The sequence below is a fragment of the Dreissena polymorpha genome, chromosome 3 (genome assembly GCF_020536995.1).
Source record: "Dreissena polymorpha isolate Duluth1 chromosome 3, UMN_Dpol_1.0, whole genome shotgun sequence".
NCBI classification, from domain to species: domain Eukaryota; kingdom Metazoa; phylum Mollusca; class Bivalvia; order Myida; family Dreissenidae; genus Dreissena; species Dreissena polymorpha.
The window spans coordinates 13,076,855-13,095,572 of NC_068357.1; the positions used below are offsets into that span (position 1 = coordinate 13,076,855).

Here is an 18,718-nt window from a genome sequence, read left to right on the forward strand (position 1 = left end):
CAGGGATCTTAGGCTTGCATGGGTAGTGCTCAGCCCGACGCTCGAATCCGTGCACCTAGTAGTATAAGGGGTAGTAATTGTGATAAAAGGGTCGATTTGATCGGTTAAACTTAAAGTAGTGGCCTCAACTAAGTAAGTTGTTCCCACAAGTAATTATATTGAGGGAACAACTTACTAAGTTGAGGCAACAACTTAATAAGTTGTGGGAGCAAATTATGAAGTTGTCGCCACAAGTTACCAAGCTGAGGCCTCAACTTAAAAAGTGGTTCCCACAAGTTATTAAGTTGAAAGAACAACTTACTAAGTTGAGGCCACAAGTTTATAAGTTCTGGGAACAAGTAATGAGGTTGTGGCCACAAGTAACTTAGCTGAGGTCTCAACTTAATAAGTTGTTGGAACAATGTACTATGCTGAGGCCACAAGTTATTAAATTATTTCCACAACTTTAAAAGTTGTTCCTACAAGTTACTAAGTTGAGGCCACAATAAAAATATAGAATTGCCGATGCCATCGTATACAACAGAGAAAAATACCCACAACTTTGCTAATTCTAATGAAAAACAGTGGAATATCCTTTCAAATATATCACAGTTAGCTGTCAAAATTGCCGAAACTTCACATAAATGCAATTCTAAATGCCGAAGATACTATTTAGAGCAGATTTATTTACGGTCAAAGTCATTCCATACGAACGTGCTTCATGTTAAGACACTTTTAAAGATGTTAAAAATAATATTTATTTGATTATTTGTAAAATAAAAAATTGATAAAAGTACGTCTCCTGAAAATGTGTGTTTTTGTAGTTTCGCCAATTTGAATTGGCATTCCCAGTTTTAAAAAAATCTTTGTCTCTAGTCTTGCTTCTGTATGAAATTTCAATGTCACATATCAATTAACAATAGACCAATCACTTGAAACTGAAGATCATCCTTTAAAACATTTAACAAATGCATTATTTCACATGGTGGGTAATATGTTTAGAACATTTCATCCCACTATCAGCTGTATTATTTGATTTACTCACAACAAAATTTAAAATTTGATCTCTTTGCTAAATAGAGCCTTATTTCCAGGTATGTTGAAAAGAGACATACCAAAATATGCAGGTGCGCACAATTAATCAATACGAAGGTAAAAATTAATGTTAACTGTCAGTCTTCTAGCAGGAATACTGTTAAATTAACATTGGACAAATATTTCATTTTTGTAAAAATTATGTTGAGAAAACCAGAACCAAAATATAGAGGCGCGCAAGCATACATGCTAGGTTTATGTACTCATAAAGTTGCAGGAATACGTGTTGAGTTAAATACGACAGAATAGTCACGCGGATGGAAGGACAGAGAGAAAAGGGAAAATCTATATACCCCTATATTAAGCTTAAGAAAAAAGCTTTCATTTTTATTTTCCATGTTTGTTTTTATTTGACACTGTATACTTGTTTGAAGCATTAAATAGTTAAACATCACTGACTATTCCTTAGTATGTACATGTATTGTTTGTTCATTTCAGCCAGTGCAGTAAAGTTACTCCGATTTTGGAACTGACCAACACGCAGCATACAGACCTGCAGGGACTGTCAGTGGAGCTGGAAACTGTCTTGGGAGAAGTAAAAAGCCTACATATCAGTCAGGAGCTCAGTGTTCAGTCATTGCAGGGAACATACAAGGAACATAAAGCGTATATAAAAAAACAAATGCTTGTTCATATTAATACTACCATAGACGAATGTGTTAATAGTTCCGTGAGTACATCTGATAAAAATGAACAATATATAAAAGAAGAAATGTGTAGGACTGTACTTTCTATCTTGAATGAATTTGATAATATTACTGTGAAGGAACTAAACGAGATGAAAGATGAAGTTATCAGCATAAAAGGGTCAGTTACAAGTTTGATTCATAAATGCGCCGGTCTTCACAATGACTTGTCACAATTCCATGAACTCGTTCAGAAAATTGGAGATAATAAGGAGCTCTGCCTTATAACCAGCATAAAATGTAAGCCTATAATACAGCAGGCATGGACTCTGCTGGGAAAATCAGCCAAGGTGTTTAATGTCGAGGGGAATTCTGAGCACAATGTGAGAATACCAAGTGATTTATGTTATATGACAGGCATATGTGTTCTTCCTGATGGACAGATCCTGATTGCAGACTACAATAAAAAGAAAATCACACTGCTGGACCAGCTGTTCAAGGTAGTGAGTCACTGTGGAATGACTGCTCGTCCACAGGACATATGTCTGATCACACCCAGTAAGGTGGCAATGGCTGTGAATGATCTGAAGACGCATGAGGTCCAGTTTATCACAGTTACCAAGAGCCAGCTTATTCCAGGGAGAAAGTTTCAGTTACAACATAGATGTTATGGTTTTGCCCATCACCAGGGAGATCTGTTCATCTGCTCTGGTACTGTACTGTTCAAGTACTCACTGAGTGGAAAACAGGTCTGCAGACTCTATGTGGATAAATCAGATGATTGTACTGGTAAGAATCATTGTAGATTCATCCTGATATCATTAGAAATACGTATTAAAAAGTAATAATTGCTCTATTATATATGGTGTATGGTTGATTCAATATATAAAATTGACATACAGTCCATGAGTATACATGATCAAAACATAGTAACACATATTAAGGCATGAATTGTTATCAGTATTTCATTTTATAAGTTGTTAAATAAAGTATCAATACATAAAAAGGTCTAGGACAAGAATTTTTGTTGTTGATTACCTATATAGAGAAACCTTGTAAACGAAGTCACAATTTTTGCCCAATCATCATGAAAGTTGGTCAAAACATTGGTTTTATTGATATCTCGGACGAGTTTGAAAATGGTCCAGATCGGTGAAAAAACATGGCCGGCATTGGGCGGGGCATTTTTCTCTATATGTATATAGTGAAAACATGTGAACACTCTAGAAGTCACATTTTTGGCCCAATTTTCATGAAATTTTGTCAAAATGTTTGCCTTAATGATATGTTGGTTGAGTTCAAAAGTGGTTCCGGTCCTTTGAAAAACATGGCCGCCAGTGGGCGGGGCAGTTTTCCTTATTTTGCTATAGAGAAACCTTGTAAACACTCTAGAAGTCACAATTTTTGCCCAATCATCATGAAAGTTGGTCAAAACATTGGCTTAATTGATATCTCGGACGTGTTCTAAAATGGTCCAGATCGTCGAAAAAACATGGCCGCCAGTGGGCGGGGCATTTTTCTCTATATGTATATAGTGAAAACATGTGAACACTCTTGAAGTCACATTTTTTGTCCAATTTTCATGAAAATTTGGTCAGAACATTTGTTTCCTTGATACGAGAGTTGAGTTAAAAAATGGTTCCGGTCAGTTGAATAACATGGCTGCCGGGGGGGGGGCAGTTTTCTTATATTTATATAGTAAAAAAAGCTTGTGAACACTCTAGAAGTTACATTGTTTGCCCAATCATCATGAAACTTGGTGAAAAGATTGGTTTTATATATATCTCAGATGAGTTTGCAAATGGTCCCGATCGGTAAAAAAACATGGCCGCAAGGGGGTGGGGCAGTATTCCTTATGTGACTAGAGAGAAACCTTGTGATCTAACACTATAGAAGTCACATTTTTTGCCTAATCATCGTGAAACTCAGTCAATACATTGGTTTTATTGATTTCTATGACAAGTTGGAAAATTGCTCAGATCGGTGAAACACACTTTTTAGCTCACCTGATTGCTCAGGTAAGGTTTTAGGATTGGTCTTTGTCCGCCGTCTGTCTGTCCACATTTGGTTTGTTAACATTTTAGCATTCACATTTCTTAAGCATTCTTTATCAAAGTTGCTGATAGATCTCGGTCAAGTTTGATAATGAGCAAAATCACATAATTAATGCCATAATTATTGCCCTTAGATTGTCCAAATTTTCATTATATTATAGAAAATCTTTGTAAACACTCTAGAGGTCACAATTTTGTTTCAGATTTTATGAATCTTGGTAATAATATTTATTTTTGTAAGCAATTTAGTTTGATGTTTGGTAAGGGGGGTCAACTCAAATTATAGGTGACCAGGTCAAGTCTTACAAAAACAATAACACTCCATACGCCAGAGTTTTGGTTCAATAATGATGAAACTTGACCAGGATGTTTGTCTGGACAATATCTAGGTCAAGTTTGACATTTGGTAAAGATTGAATGAACCGACTCCTCTCAGGTGAGCGAACTAGGGCCATCTTGGCCCTCTTGTTTCTTATTTTGGCAACGCAATATTTGCTGTTGTGAGACGCCATTTTGATTATTAATGATTACCTGCACAGTGTGCAGTGTTGATCGATACAAAGCCGGGCTTAAAACAGGCGGGTTTTCCCCAATGTTTAGTTTGCAGATTAATGTAATGTTATTTTGCGCATTTTTAGCGGCGGAAAAAAAAACCAAATTTGCAATTGTTGGAAGTTGGAATTGTTTTTTTTTTTTTCAATTGGGAAAAAAAACAACCAGATTTGCATTGGAAAAGGCCTGATTGCTCTTGAAGAGTTATTAAGTTCTGACATCCAATTTTAGATAAATGTATCATTTTATCTGGACTTTACCAAGGATAAAAAACACTTTTCATCACCTACACCATGGTTTAGCAAATCATATTGAGAGCCTAAGGTCTGCAACAGATTACAAACAGATTTTGCCCAAGAATGGTTATTTGGTTTATTTATTAAATTCTCAAACATGTGGCTATAAATACACTTTACATAATTTTCAGCCAATACCGTATTACATTAATGGCTCTTTTAATTATCAAAGATGATCTTCCAAGTTCCCCATGTACAAAATTATTCTGTGTTTGAATTTTCATGCCAAGTATATTTGCCCTTTGATTTCTACAGAAGCCAGACAGATTTTCATTATTATTGATTTGTAAACATGAGTAATGAAGTATTTTAGCTGTCACTACAAACTGACTTTGTGGGAAAGAAACACTTTGTAACACGCCATAATCATTTTTGTGGTTGATAACTGCACATGTGCAATGTTTTCTAAATAACAGATAAAATCAAATCATATTCAATTGATACACTTTTAAAATTGTTGTTATTGTATTTTTAGGAGTTTTCAAACGTATGTATGCAGTGTTTTTTTTTTCAGTTTTGGGGGAAGGGGGTCGAGTACCCTGAGAGGGGGAAAATTCGCGCGTAAAAGGGGAAAATTTCTATGCTTAGCTAGTAACAGTACAAAATCAAGTTTTTACACTATAATTCACCATACAGAGGGAGAAAAGCATAATTCAAACTCTTTTATTCATTAACATGATATGTTCATGTTCTAAGTTCAACATTTCTGGGCTTTACAGCGAATTTATCAATTATTCTGGTGACCTTCTCTTCACCAAGTCTCTCCGTGTGCAGACAAAGTCTGATCAGGGACTTCAGTGTAGCTTCCCAAAGCCTGTTTCTCTGTGGCGTGCAAAGCAGGTTGAGCAAACTAAACAGTCTTTCAATACTCTCTTGACCGGACGTTTCTGGCGTTTCACTGCCGGCATTTGAAGAAGACTGACTTTTAAGTTGTACTTGTTTGAAAAGAATATCAATTTATTTTTAAGTTAAAACAGATTTGTCAATTTTTTAGCTCACCTGAGCGATAGCTCGGGGTGAGCTATTGTGATCACTCACCGTCCGGCGTCCGTCCGTCCGTCTGTCTGTCTGTCTGTAAACAATTTGTAAACATCTTCTTCTACTAAACCATTGAGCCAATTTCAACTAAATTTCATGTGGAGCATCCCTAGGTCATGGGACAAAAGAATTGTTAAAAAAATTTGATCACATAACCAAGATGGCCGCCATGACCATATATGGTAAAAACCTTAAAAAATTTTCTTGTCAGAAATCGCTCATCAGATTTTCAAAAAATTTCACAGGGATGACCTTTGAAGGCTCCCCTGAAAAAGTTGTTCAAAGAAATTTGATTCGTCAAAAAAAATGGCCGCAGGAGCTCGTTGAACTTTGCATGTTTATTCGTTTTTGCCTATTTTGTGAAAACTTTCAAAAATCTTTCACATTTTTTGTCCGATCCTTTCCAAATTTGCACAGTGTCTTCATATCAATGAGGACACAAACCCTACAAAAAATGAGCATTATTGGTCCATGAAGTACAGAATTACCTCCTCTTGAATTGAGAAAATGGTGTTTATGCAATAAAGTCCAAATTTTTCATCCAATTCTTTCCAAACTTGCACAGTGTCTTCATATCAATGAAAACTCGAGCCCTGTCGAAAATGAGCAACATCAGACCATTAAGTCCAGAATTATCTCCTTGAGATGGCAGATTTAGAAATAATTATAGTGTACTCTTTTTTCCAATTAATAGTGCTATTAGAGTAAAGGATTTGCTGGCTACAGGCCAGGTTTCTCTGACACGATTCTCTTCTGATGGCTTTGCTGCAGACCACATAAACCCTTAACCCAGAACAGTTAATTCTTTCTGCAAATGTTTGTGACTGTGGAAATCATTGAAATAAAAGGAGAAATTGCTGAAATTAGCATTTTCTCCTTTCATCACAATGCTTCCTACCCTATTAAATCAGTTTCTTCTTATTCCATTATAATTTAATTTGTCGTCTGCAACCTCTTTCAATTTGGAAAAGGGTTAACTACCAGAAATCAATTAATGCTGTAGTTTTGTTGATGAGAAATTATTTTTCCTTTAAAATGGGAGGTGATTATTGCTTAGGAAATTGCTCTGGTAGGGTTGAATCATTGTGGGAAATTGAGAAATTGTTCAGTCCAAAATATGTTGATTGGTAAAGGGTTAAATGGATACCATTTTTAAAATGGGAGGTGATTATTGCTTAGGAAATTGCTCTGGTAGGGTTGGATCATTGTGGGAAATTGAGAAATTGTTCAGTCCAAAATATGTTGATTGGTAAAAGGATTTATCCTTATGCAAACATGGGTTGCCTGTTTAGTCGATGATATCTTGTCAATTTTGAGAAAAAGGAGGAATCTCTTCAAAACAAGCAAAAATTCCTTTTATCTCAATGTTTAAGTTTTTAGCGTACCTGAGCAGATCATATTCTCCTAAACCATTGAGCCAATTTCAACCAAATTTCATGTAGAGCATTCCTACGTCACGAAAAAAAAATTTTGTTAAAAAAAAATTTGGTCACATAACCAAGCTGGCCGCCATGCCCATATATGGTCAATACCTTAAAAAATCTTCTTGTCAGAAAGGGCTGGTCGGATTTTCAATGTTTTTTACAAGGATGATCCTTAAAGGCTCCCCTAAAAATTTGTTCAAGAAAATTTGTTTCTTGTCAATTACCATTGGGCCTAAGGCTATTAAATTTGTTCAGGTGAGCGATTCAGGGCCAATGTGGCCCTTGTTTACGATAGCTTTTGTTGTTGTGCAACCTGTTGGAATACATATGGTTTGCGGTAGATGTCTTAAAGTGAAAGTCGTGATAGTGAACTACGTACGGTTTGCGTTAAAGGCTAAAATAAAGTAAACATGCGAATGCAGTTCAGGAAAATTGTAGTAAATTCGTAACGAAAGACGTATTTAAATGAGGTATTAATTAAATTGAATAACACTTTTGAGAGGGGAATTTAAAAAATATTTTGGGGAAAAATATATACTCTAAAGATGGGGGAATGGGGCCGAATATTTCATCCAAAAAAAACACTGGTATGTAATTGTAATTATTTATTTTAACATCTGACTTGTGTAAATGGTTGTGTGAAAAACAAGATAGAAAAGCCTCAATATGTGTTTTGTTTGAAACATTATTTTTCTTGTTATAAACAAACACAAGTAACACTGCACATGTATGAAGTATCTCTGCTTGTGTCAATTTCACTTATGTCAGTACATTGTTTTACATGTGTACATGTGTGGGAATTCTAGTATTGCTGCATTATAGTAACATTTATAATATACACATGTTGATTAAACTGTGTAATTGTTTCCATCTGTGTTATTGTGATACACTTCATTTCTAACTCACCAATCACATTTCAACATGTTAAACTTTTACACAATAACACTACTACTGAAGTTTAATATCACACTTAATTCTTGAATTATTGGAATGTATTTATATATTTAAGATGTGTTAACTGTATATTTATAACAACACATACGTAATCCAATATCACTGCAGTTATAATGTTTGATAAAATTATTTAACATTTACAGTTATTCAATGTCTTGATGTTACTCTGTTTTGCAGTATATAGGTGTGCTGTGAGTCACACAGGGGACAAGCTGTACATTACAAACTATTACAAACACTTTTGAGAGGGGAATTTTAAAAATATTTTGGGGAAAAATATATACTCTAAAGATGGGGGAATGGGGCCGAATATTTCATCCAAAAAAAACACTGGTATGTAATTGTAATTATTTATTTTAACATCTGACTTGTGTAAATGGTTGTGTGAAAAACTAGATAGAAAAGCCTCAATATGTGTTTTGTTTGAAACATTATTTTTCTTGTTATAAACAAACACAAGTAACACTGCACATGTATGAAGTATCTCTGCTTGTGTCAATTTCACTTATGTCAGTACATTGTTTTACATGTGTACATGTGTGGGAATTCTAGTATTGCTGCATTATAGTAACATTTATAATATACACATGTTGATTAAACTGTGTAATTGTTTCCATCTGTGTTATTGTGATACACTTCATTTCTAACTCACCAATCACATTTCAACATGTTAAACTTTTACACAATAACACTACTACTGAAGTTTAATATCACACTTAATTCTTGAATTATTGGAATGTATTTATATATTTAAGATGTGTTAACTGTATATTTATAACAACACATACGTAATCCAATATCACTGCAGTTATAATGTTTGATAAAATTATTTAACATTTACAGTTATTCAATGTCTTGATGTTACTCTGTTTTGCAGTATATAGGTGTGCTGTGAGTCCCACAGGGGACAAGCTGTACATTACAAACTACTCCCAAGACAAGCTCCTCACCCTGGCCAGGGATGGAACACTCCTGGCTACATTCACAGACCCAGCACTAGACTCCCCAGAGGGTGTACATGTGACCCCTGCAGGCCAGGTGCTGGTCTGTGGATGTCTGTCCCACACTATTCTACAGGTGGACTGGGAGGGTAAGAGGAAGCTGGCCACTCTGGCTACAGAGAAGGATGGAGTGAAGGCACCAGTGTCAGTCTGCTACAGCAGCACCACATCCTCCATCATTGTGGGAATGGAGGGCTTGGTTGAGAGCGACTTCATCCTGGTTTTCAGAGTGGAATAGTGTGATGATGTATGTGTTAATTTTAATTAGTGATTAATATTTGAATGACACAATGTTTTAGAGGTCAGTAGGCTTGTTTGTTTTTGTTTTTTGATTTTTTGGCTGTGTTGTGTATTGAAGTCATGGAATGGCTGTCTGTATGTAATTAACACTGTTTTAACCAGGATCACTGTGCTCAAATTACAAATTAAAAGGCAAAATATAAAATATTTTCCCTGGTGGAAGTGGTAAACATGACTGTTGTTTGGGTTATTCTGTGATGTTTTCATTCAGTAAAAAACAAGTTTAAATATATTTTCCCAGGTGGACATAGCCGATACAAGGGACGCTAGGCAATGTCGCCCACAGACAGAAGCCAGTTCCTGCGGACAGGACCCATACAGAGCAAAATGGAGAAACAGCAGAGCACTTTTAATGATGACTATCCCAAAGGCATGGAGTGGCCTCAAGGACGGATGAGAAAGAGAGCAACAAGCTACTGAGGTCGCTCCTGAGCAAGGATGCTAAGGATGACATCAGCAAGAAAAATCTGATGGACTTGTTTAGTGTATATACCCTATGTAGTATGAGCTGCACTACTCACCCAGATGTCAGCGTCTGCATATTGCTCTGATTAAGGTAAATCTAAAACATTGCAATGTTACTGTTTCTTATACATTAACAAGGATTTGATTGAAACACATGTGTTCAGTGTCTTTGTATTAGTTCACTGTCCAAGTTCTGTAAGTCTGACATGCAATGTAGCAGGATTATACCCCACTTTGTTCTTGAAATATAGCTTAAGGTTTTATACTACAGATATTCAATTGAAATTTCACATATGGGTGAAGTTCAAAGTCACTGTTACTTAATGCTGAAAAGAGTTTTGGCTAAAAAACTTAAGTGTGGATGATAGTATTTTTTTATGTCCCCAACCACTATAGTGGGGGACATATTGTTTTTGCCCTGTCTGTTAGTTTGTTTTCTTGTTTGTGTGTTTGTTTGCTTCAAACTTTAACATTTTGCCATAACTTTTGCAATATTGAAGATAGCAACTACATATTGTGCATGCATGTGTATCTCATAGAGCTGCACATTTTGAGTGGTGAAAGGTCAAGGTCATCCTTGAAGGTCAAAGGTCAAATATATGGGTCAAAATCACTAAACTTTAACATTTGTCATATCTTTTGCAATATTGAACATAGAAACTTCATATTTGGCATGCATGTGTATCTCATGGACTGCACATTTTGAGTGTTGAAAGGTCAAGTCATCCTTCAAGGTCAAAGGTCAAATATTTGGGTCAAAATTGCTCATTTACTATACATTATAACTTCGTAACGACTTCTCAAATGCATATGAAGCTGCACAATTTAATTTGTAGAATGTTAAGGTCAAGGTCATCATGAACGGTCAAAGGTCATTTACAAAGGTCAATTTTCATTTTAAATATGCCAAAACGTCAGTGCCACTTTATACAGATACTTTATATTTTACATGCATGTGTTACTCATACAGCTGAACGTATTAATCGGTGACATGTCAAGGTCATTCTTCAAGGTCATATACTTAAAAATGCCTATACCTTTTTAACTATTGTACATAGCATTTCAAACATTTGCCATAACTTTTGCAATATTGAACATAGCAACTTCATATTTGGCATGCATAATTATTTGTGTACTTCATGAAGTTGCACATTTTGAGTGGTGATAGGTCAAAGTCATCCTTAAAGGTCAAGGTCATCCCTCAATGTCAACAGTCAAATATATGGGTCAAAATCGCTCATTTAATTTACCCTACATAGCAACTTCATATTTGGCATGCTGAACTGGCATATTTTTGTTTAGATCTTTTTAATTTTATTTGATTTGAACAAGACAATATTGTTATAATTTTAGTATTTTAATAATAATTTATAAGCCGATAAAATTAAAATAAATGTCATATGTTAAATGTTATCTGAAATTTTGTTTTAAATACAACTTAAGATTACTATAACTCATTAGCAGCATACAAACGTCAAAGCAAACTAAACAAATGTTATCTGAAATTTTGTTTTAAGTAAAACTTAAGATTATTATAACTAAGCAGCAGCATACAAACTTTACAGCACATGAGCTGAGGACACAAACAACATGGGATGGGGAAATGTTTGCATCATTTTTTAAATCATTTTTTTTCAATGAGATCATAATTGTTTTAATTGCCTGTTTCATTTAATTTCTTTACCTATTTTATTTGTATATATTGTTATGGAACGCAGTTTTCCTTTACATGTTGATATTTTGTCAATGCAGACATGATGATTGGATGAAATGACACGCTTGGCTTAACTCTTAACAACATATTATTTAGAGTATATTAGGATAAACAAGTACAGTGGTTTAAAGTGTAACTGACCGCCACCATTATAACCTTTTGAATGCACAATTAATTCTACATCAACAAAAACTAAATTATTTGTATAGTTGTGTATTTTTTTATAAATCCATCATATTTTTTTCAAAGAAGGTTCTTTCAGGACCAACAATAATCACAGATCAGTTACCTGGGTAACAACGGGTTCTCTGGGATGTTGACCCTAAAAAGATGGGGACATTGCTTAGGCATGGGCAGCGAAAGGCTTCGTAGCAGGACCTTAAGGCAAATGATCAAAACACTCTACCCTCAACATACGGCCAGTCAAACACAGAGTCTTTCAATTTACCTGCTCATGGTAAGCGATTACTTCTATTGCATGATACATTGTTGTCTTTTTGTAAATGGTTTTAAAAAGGCGTAGAAAGTGTCGGCTGACATGGCCCTCAATCTATCATACAAAAATAGTGAACAAAGTTCTAAGAAAATGTTATATTTAATATTTTCTAAACATTGAACATGACCTACAAAATATGGATAACATACACCAGACTTAATTGAATATAAGTCCAGATAATCTCTAATTTTAGTGCCTTTACCGTTACATATATATTGGTAACTACTGAAACTCGTGGTAGATGCCTTGTGTTTTGTTTTAAGGATGATACAGACCTGTAACAGTTTTGAATAACAAGCAAATGTGTCGAGTATCGAAGGCCCCCATATAAGCATAATGGTACGATTGAAGTATGCATACAATGACGACATATCTCTGTGGAAGAAAAATAGAGTGCTCTTTCTTGGAACATTTACCGTTGTTAGCTTTTTTGTAATAAGAAAATTAGTTAAACATACAATTACTTCATATTGCTATATCTGCTACAGATATTGAAATATATGTTAACATATATGTTCAGGGTGTCTATTGACCTATCCCTATAACTGTGATAAGTGTTTTGCAGGATTATAAACCCTTTTGTACAAATGTACTTTTACACGTCTGGTAAAGGTTTGCATGTGGTACGGAATCTATGTTATAAGGTTTTCGTGCATAAGTACATATCTGTTTTACTACGATGCTGTCCGGTAATCTTGCGCAGTTAAGGGTCAATTGGTTTAAAAACAAATTCTTTTATAAATTGGCAACATAATATCTAAATTTATTATGGAAATAATAAGTTCATGTGCTTATTAACACAAAAATATTTGATTTATTCAGTGAAGAACTGTCCGATTTGATTTCAAAACAAACATGACTCAACTCATTTTTAAACTATCACAGTGTCCGGTAATATTGCGCACTTTCTGCAATGACCTCGTTTAGGCATAATTGTAGACATACGGTGTCCAATTATTGACAAAAAAACATTCCAGAAAAATATTTTAAAAATCAGTTTGTAAAACCATTGAAATTAAATGTGGATTTCTAGTGCAGTTTTTGTCCACAACAAATCAACAAATAATATAGTCACTAGTAATAGTTCACAATTAATAAAAAAATACCGGTATCCGTAAAAAATGTTTATGCATAACGGGTTTGATTTTACCACGATCATGCTTCCATAGTTTACAGAAAATATCAAAACTAGGCCATTGCACATGCGGAGATCATACCAAATTGGTTTGACAGAATGGCGGGAAATAATGATTGTGTCGGTCTGATGCGATATATTTTCATAGCCAAAAATACCATAACTGATTGGATATTGTGCAATGGAATGCTAAATTACACTTTGGATTTATGAATTCTTAATTTAAAGTATGAAAACGCTAAAAACTGCAGGGAATTTGTGAATCATTTCACATTTTTCGTAAGAAGGCCAGTGTTTACGATGTATAGGGATTACGTAACCGGTGTTTAAAGGTAATGATCGAATTTTATTTTGCATGGAATACGTACCTTTTAAATCTGTTAACTCTTAGAAATGTGAAATTTCATCTTTCATCACTAAAGGTGGCACACTACAGTTTTTTTAGTCTCTGCCAATCTCGTACACAAGCAGGAGCGAACCAATGTCTGGAAACTGGTCTCCTCGCAAATCTGAAAATAAACCAAGCACATTTGCAAAAAGGTTGAGGCTGTGCCTTCTGAAAAATCAGTAACATTCAAATCAAATGAGTTGGGGCAAAATGTTTTAGTATTGATTATTTCAAATCAAAACATCAGAATTCTGTGTGTTTGCGAGCCTTTTTAAGCCAGTTTCAACAACAAACTGCCACTTTCCTGCAGAAGGAAGGTGCCTGGAAACCATGTTTTTACATTGGTAACTTACCAAGTACTAAACAGCAATGGAGAAAATTGGGGGTCAAAGGATTATATTTTTTGTAATAGTTCAATGTCCGTACGCCCTTTCAAATTTCCAACAGAAATACTGACCGGAGCCAGCATTACACCTGTTTTCGAATTGAATTAATTCTACTTTCTGGATGCAGCTATAGTTATAATACCAATGTTTTGGTAACTTACAAACATCCAAGAAAAATAACCACAACTCAAACCTGACATTCATTCATTATTATTTAGACACTCATATTGGTGCTTACTTGAGCAATGTTTTCTTTATTTAAAAATTCGCATTGGTGGCTAAAAAGTGTGGTGTGCAGCCAAAGAAAACTATTTGTCGTCTGCGAGATTCGCAAATGCGAAGTGCGCAAGATTACCGGACGCGCAAGATTACCGGACTTAACTGTACTGCATATAGGAGGTTTTTGTGTGACGTCACAAGATGGGTTTTCCGTTACTAAAAATAGATTGGCCGTCAACTTCTCGATCGCGGCCAATTACATTGTATCAGAGTAAATGTCGTCGGAATACTTAATACTTACAATTTCACAAAACAAAACTATCAATACCCGTATTCTTTTTTTAAGTAAGACTTTAATAAATGGTATTTCAAAAATAATAAAACATATAATAATTTGAATATTACTATAAGTGGTGTATGCGATAGTGTTATTTTTCATCAGCGATTGAAATTTAGTGTAAGGGGTGCATTGAATCAGTTATAAAAACAAAGCCCTAAAATAGCTCAATACATTTCAATCTTGAAATGTAGTTTTAATTTTATTTTTCATTGAACGAATTTTCGTTTCGTTTGCATTAAATGAAAATATTAATAATTTTAAGCATTCAAATTGAAAACAAACACCTGCATATTTTGCAAATTGAAATGTATTTGCATGTACATGTATATTGAAAACTCTTCTGTAGTGATACTGAGCGATACAAATCTAGCATTTTATGATACCATAAATCTACACAATTAATTTATTTTACGCAAGTATTTTATATATCTATGATGACCAAACGCGATTGCTTGTTTTAATGATGATGTTTCGAACACTGCAGTAACGCACGATCTTTACACATTATATCAGAGTTTATATTTGCAGGTACCCGTTAAATACGTTAATTGTGTAGCAGTAAACTTGTACAATATTTTAAATGTATTATTATATATAGTTATTAAACACTTTATTGTTGTGTTTACACTAGTATATATACTTAATAGTTCATAGCTGTTAATCCATTTCGGACAAATGTCTATTTTTTAAATATGTTCAAATATTTTATTAAAGCAAGTTTTAGCAACTGTTAAGTTTTTGACTTAATATGCCAAGAGATGACATGGAGGTATCATAAATTGTGTTACATGACCAGACACATGTGGTTTATGCAGAGACCCCATACAGAGTAGCATAGGTCCCTGGGTTTATGACACACTGTTTTCTTAGTAATTGTCTGGACAGTATCCGATCATATCGAGATAGTCGGTTTGTGATAAACAAAGGGGCAATTAAACACTGGGTTAAAAATGCTGAAACAAAGAGTGTCAAAATTGGTGTGAACAATTAAATAAATAAAAACATTTACATTTATCAAGAGGATTTAGTTAATTTGTAACAAGGTAAGTTTTTACAGGCAAATAGGTTCAAATCAGTTTCTATATGTTGATTACATAAAATCAATCAATTTGTTGTTTGTTTTCGTCATTATTTTTGTTGTTCATTGGATTCAATTTAATCTGAAAGAATTTCAATTTCTGAGTATTTTTTGTTCTTCAAAAGGGTCGCGAATATGATTGTAACCGTATCACGATGCGGTTCATCAAATGCAAACAATAGCAGAATGGCCGCCGTTTTGACGGCCAAAATTTGAGCATGCGCAAACGTGACGTCATTATCGGAATCCCCAAAACCTCCTATATCCTCCAATTACCTTGAGTCAAGCAGTTAAGGAAACAACTAAGGTAATTTTAAAATTCATTCAAACAATGCCACAACGAACGATATACCTTTAAAGATTTATTCAATTCCCGTTAAATCCATGTCAAAATTGTTTATTTACAGCGTGTTTAACCATGCATCATGCATAGCCGATAGTTTCATACACACCCGCAAATGACATACACTACGCGCGGTGTTTATCTTGAGTCGAGAGGTCACATCCAAAAAGCGAGAGTACTCAATTGCAATAGGCATTAGGTCAACAAAACTTCGAAAATTCGATTCACTGAACAAATTTAGAGAAACTCAAATAGTAATTTAACTGTTTTATAACTTCTATTTACCATTTAACAAGTTTCAGTTTTATCGGTCAATCTTCCTTTCAGCAACATTGACACGAAAAAGTAATCAAGAATTGAAAAAAACAAAACGTTTGCAATTTGTTCAAATAAAATTTCGGCATATATGTTACTATTGAAATATTTAATAAAATTATCATCCAATCGGCACAGGATATTTTCGCGATGTGCGCGCACAGATTGTTCCATGCAATATTTTATGACAATCGTGAAAAAGTAAAAGAATTATCTTAAAAATAAATCAAATAAATGCAAGTATGTGTTTACAATAGTGCAGTGGTCTGCAATTTATGCGCACGTTTAATGAAGAATAACGAAAAAATGCACTGAATATGCAAAAATTTGGATCATTTCAGTTAAAGTAAGATTTTCAAATGCAATTTAACTGTTTTTTTTCCTTATTTTAGTCGTGTCTGTAATTATTTTCAAGTATAGTATTGTAAGTTCAACAAAATACTCGGAGCGAATGCGTGTGACGTCATCACGAGAGCCGCGTTCTTAATGTAAACAAAGTAATCAAAATTAGGTTATGCTCGAAATAAGGGAATCGTACGAAAGCTTTAGGAATCGTAATGCAAAGACACAGACCAAGGGCCATAAATCTGACCTGCAATTTAATAGAATTATGCTCCTTTTTGTTGTAAGAAATTGAGGTTAGCTATCTCTTATTGGCATGCAGACATAACATGGGATTGGATTTTGGGGCTAGCTGGGTCCAGTTCAAGGTAACTGAACTTATTAAAAATGTATAAAAGTTTGGGTTTATAACAACAGGATTACGATATTGTTCTGTAATGAAATAATGTTTTCAGTTAGGTTCAATGCTGATCGGTTGAGGGATTGCATTAGGGGTCAGTGGGTTAAAGTTAATTGTTACTTAAAGAGAAATTTAGTTAGAGCTCAATACTTAAAGTTTGGATTAAGGTAATTTTCTGCAATAAGTGTGTTGGTAGCTTAGAAACATGCAGACCTTGCATTTAGTTCCAGTTCGGTTAAGGTCACTGCTACTTAAATAGAAAAATGGTTTCTGGCCAATAACTGTAGTCTGGATAGTGTGCTCTGCCTAGGTAGCTTAAATGCCAACCTTGCTTGCTAAGTTAATAAAATTCTCCTTAATTAAGCAGTAAAAAAATTGAACATCTAATTTTTTGGCATGAGCACGTGTCTTTACTGATAATTTTTCATATTTTAGATTACATTATACTGTTTAGCTGCTACAGATATCTAAGTCCAAATAGGTTTTTGTGACTTTATATCAGGTGACTGACAGAATACGTACATTATGCTATCAAAGCTGAAGAGTAGTAAAGCTTTTGCTGTCTTTGTGACAGCTCTTGTGAAGATGTTATATACTGGTAACATATTTTGGAATATATTTTTTGAAATAGATGTGTTGTTTTGTTTCCAGCGGCCTTACAATTGCCAGTTCAATCTCAGAGAACAATGTTCCCCAAATCCAATGTGGCTCTATATCTCAACAGGTGAGTCTTTTCTTAAACAAAAGGGGTATTTACGTGGTGTCTACTTAGCAATCAGGTTCTAGCACTGCGGAGAATCAAGTGATCACAAATGTACATCGTAAGCACACAATGGCGGAAAAAGCTCTCGCTTAATGACGAAAATCAAGGTATTCTCATATTTTATAATATCAAAATAAATGATAACTATGCGCAGTCATATATTTGAATTTGTGAACATGCCAATCTAAGTACTGTATATGTGCATAACATTTACCTCTCTGAATATGACATAACCAATATAAAGTACTGGAAATTTAGTTTAGTGCAAATAAAACTTACATTTGTTTCATAAAACATATAACGTTAAGTTTCTTATTTTAAAGGGGCTTGTTCACACTTAAATTGCATTTTTTGAAGTTTTTCATTTAATGCTTTAAATTGATAAAATTAAACATCGCAAATAACGTGCTCCAGTATAAAACAAAAATTAAGTTAAAATAAGAAAGAAAAAAGTAAGCCGCACCAAGGCTCGAACCACTGACCCTTGGATCGGTTTTTTCCCTGACTAAATATAGATTTTAAATATAAATTTAAATATAAACACGCATTGTGACAACAACAACAACAACAAATATGGCGGAATCTGTATTGTCAAACACGGAAGAAGAAGGTAAAATATGTTTTTTTATTGTAAAACTCAATAGTGCGTATGATTTTTTTTTAATAAAAGTAGATTAAAATAGTATAACTGATCAAATGATTCGTTTTCGTTACATAAGTATATGCATATACATCACAGAACGCGTAAATACTGATTCTCTCGTTTACACTTAAGTTACAGACAGAGACTAAAATTAAAGCCAAGTTGAATACAGAATTAAATTTAGTATTCGCGCAAATAAATTAAATATATCATTAGCCTTGGAGTACTGAGATCATTTAAACATCACAGTATCTTTTTCTTTCCTCATAACTGACCGTGACAACATTATTTGTTGGCAGGCAATTCAAGATGCTGTGCATTTATTGACATATTCATTATTGTGTGTTATATGACAATGACATTTATTATTAA

At 34.1% G+C, this 18,718-nt stretch overlaps 1 protein-coding gene across 1 annotated transcript in view; it reads left to right on the plus strand.

Annotated features, from left to right (window-relative positions):
- Positions 1 to 18,718, plus strand: part of LOC127873028 (uncharacterized) — an 82,576-nt gene that overhangs the window by 8,839 nt on the left and 55,019 nt on the right. Inside the window, exons 2-6 of the mRNA XM_052416585.1 lie at positions 1,513 to 2,489; positions 8,896 to 9,266; positions 9,561 to 9,875; positions 11,761 to 11,955; positions 17,592 to 17,664. Coding sequence (XP_052272545.1) covers positions 1,513 to 2,489; positions 8,896 to 9,257 — 1,339 coding nt within the window. The 3' untranslated portion in view covers positions 9,258 to 9,266; positions 9,561 to 9,875; positions 11,761 to 11,955; positions 17,592 to 17,664. The remainder of the gene's footprint in view (positions 1 to 1,512; positions 2,490 to 8,895; positions 9,267 to 9,560; positions 9,876 to 11,760; positions 11,956 to 17,591; positions 17,665 to 18,718) is intronic.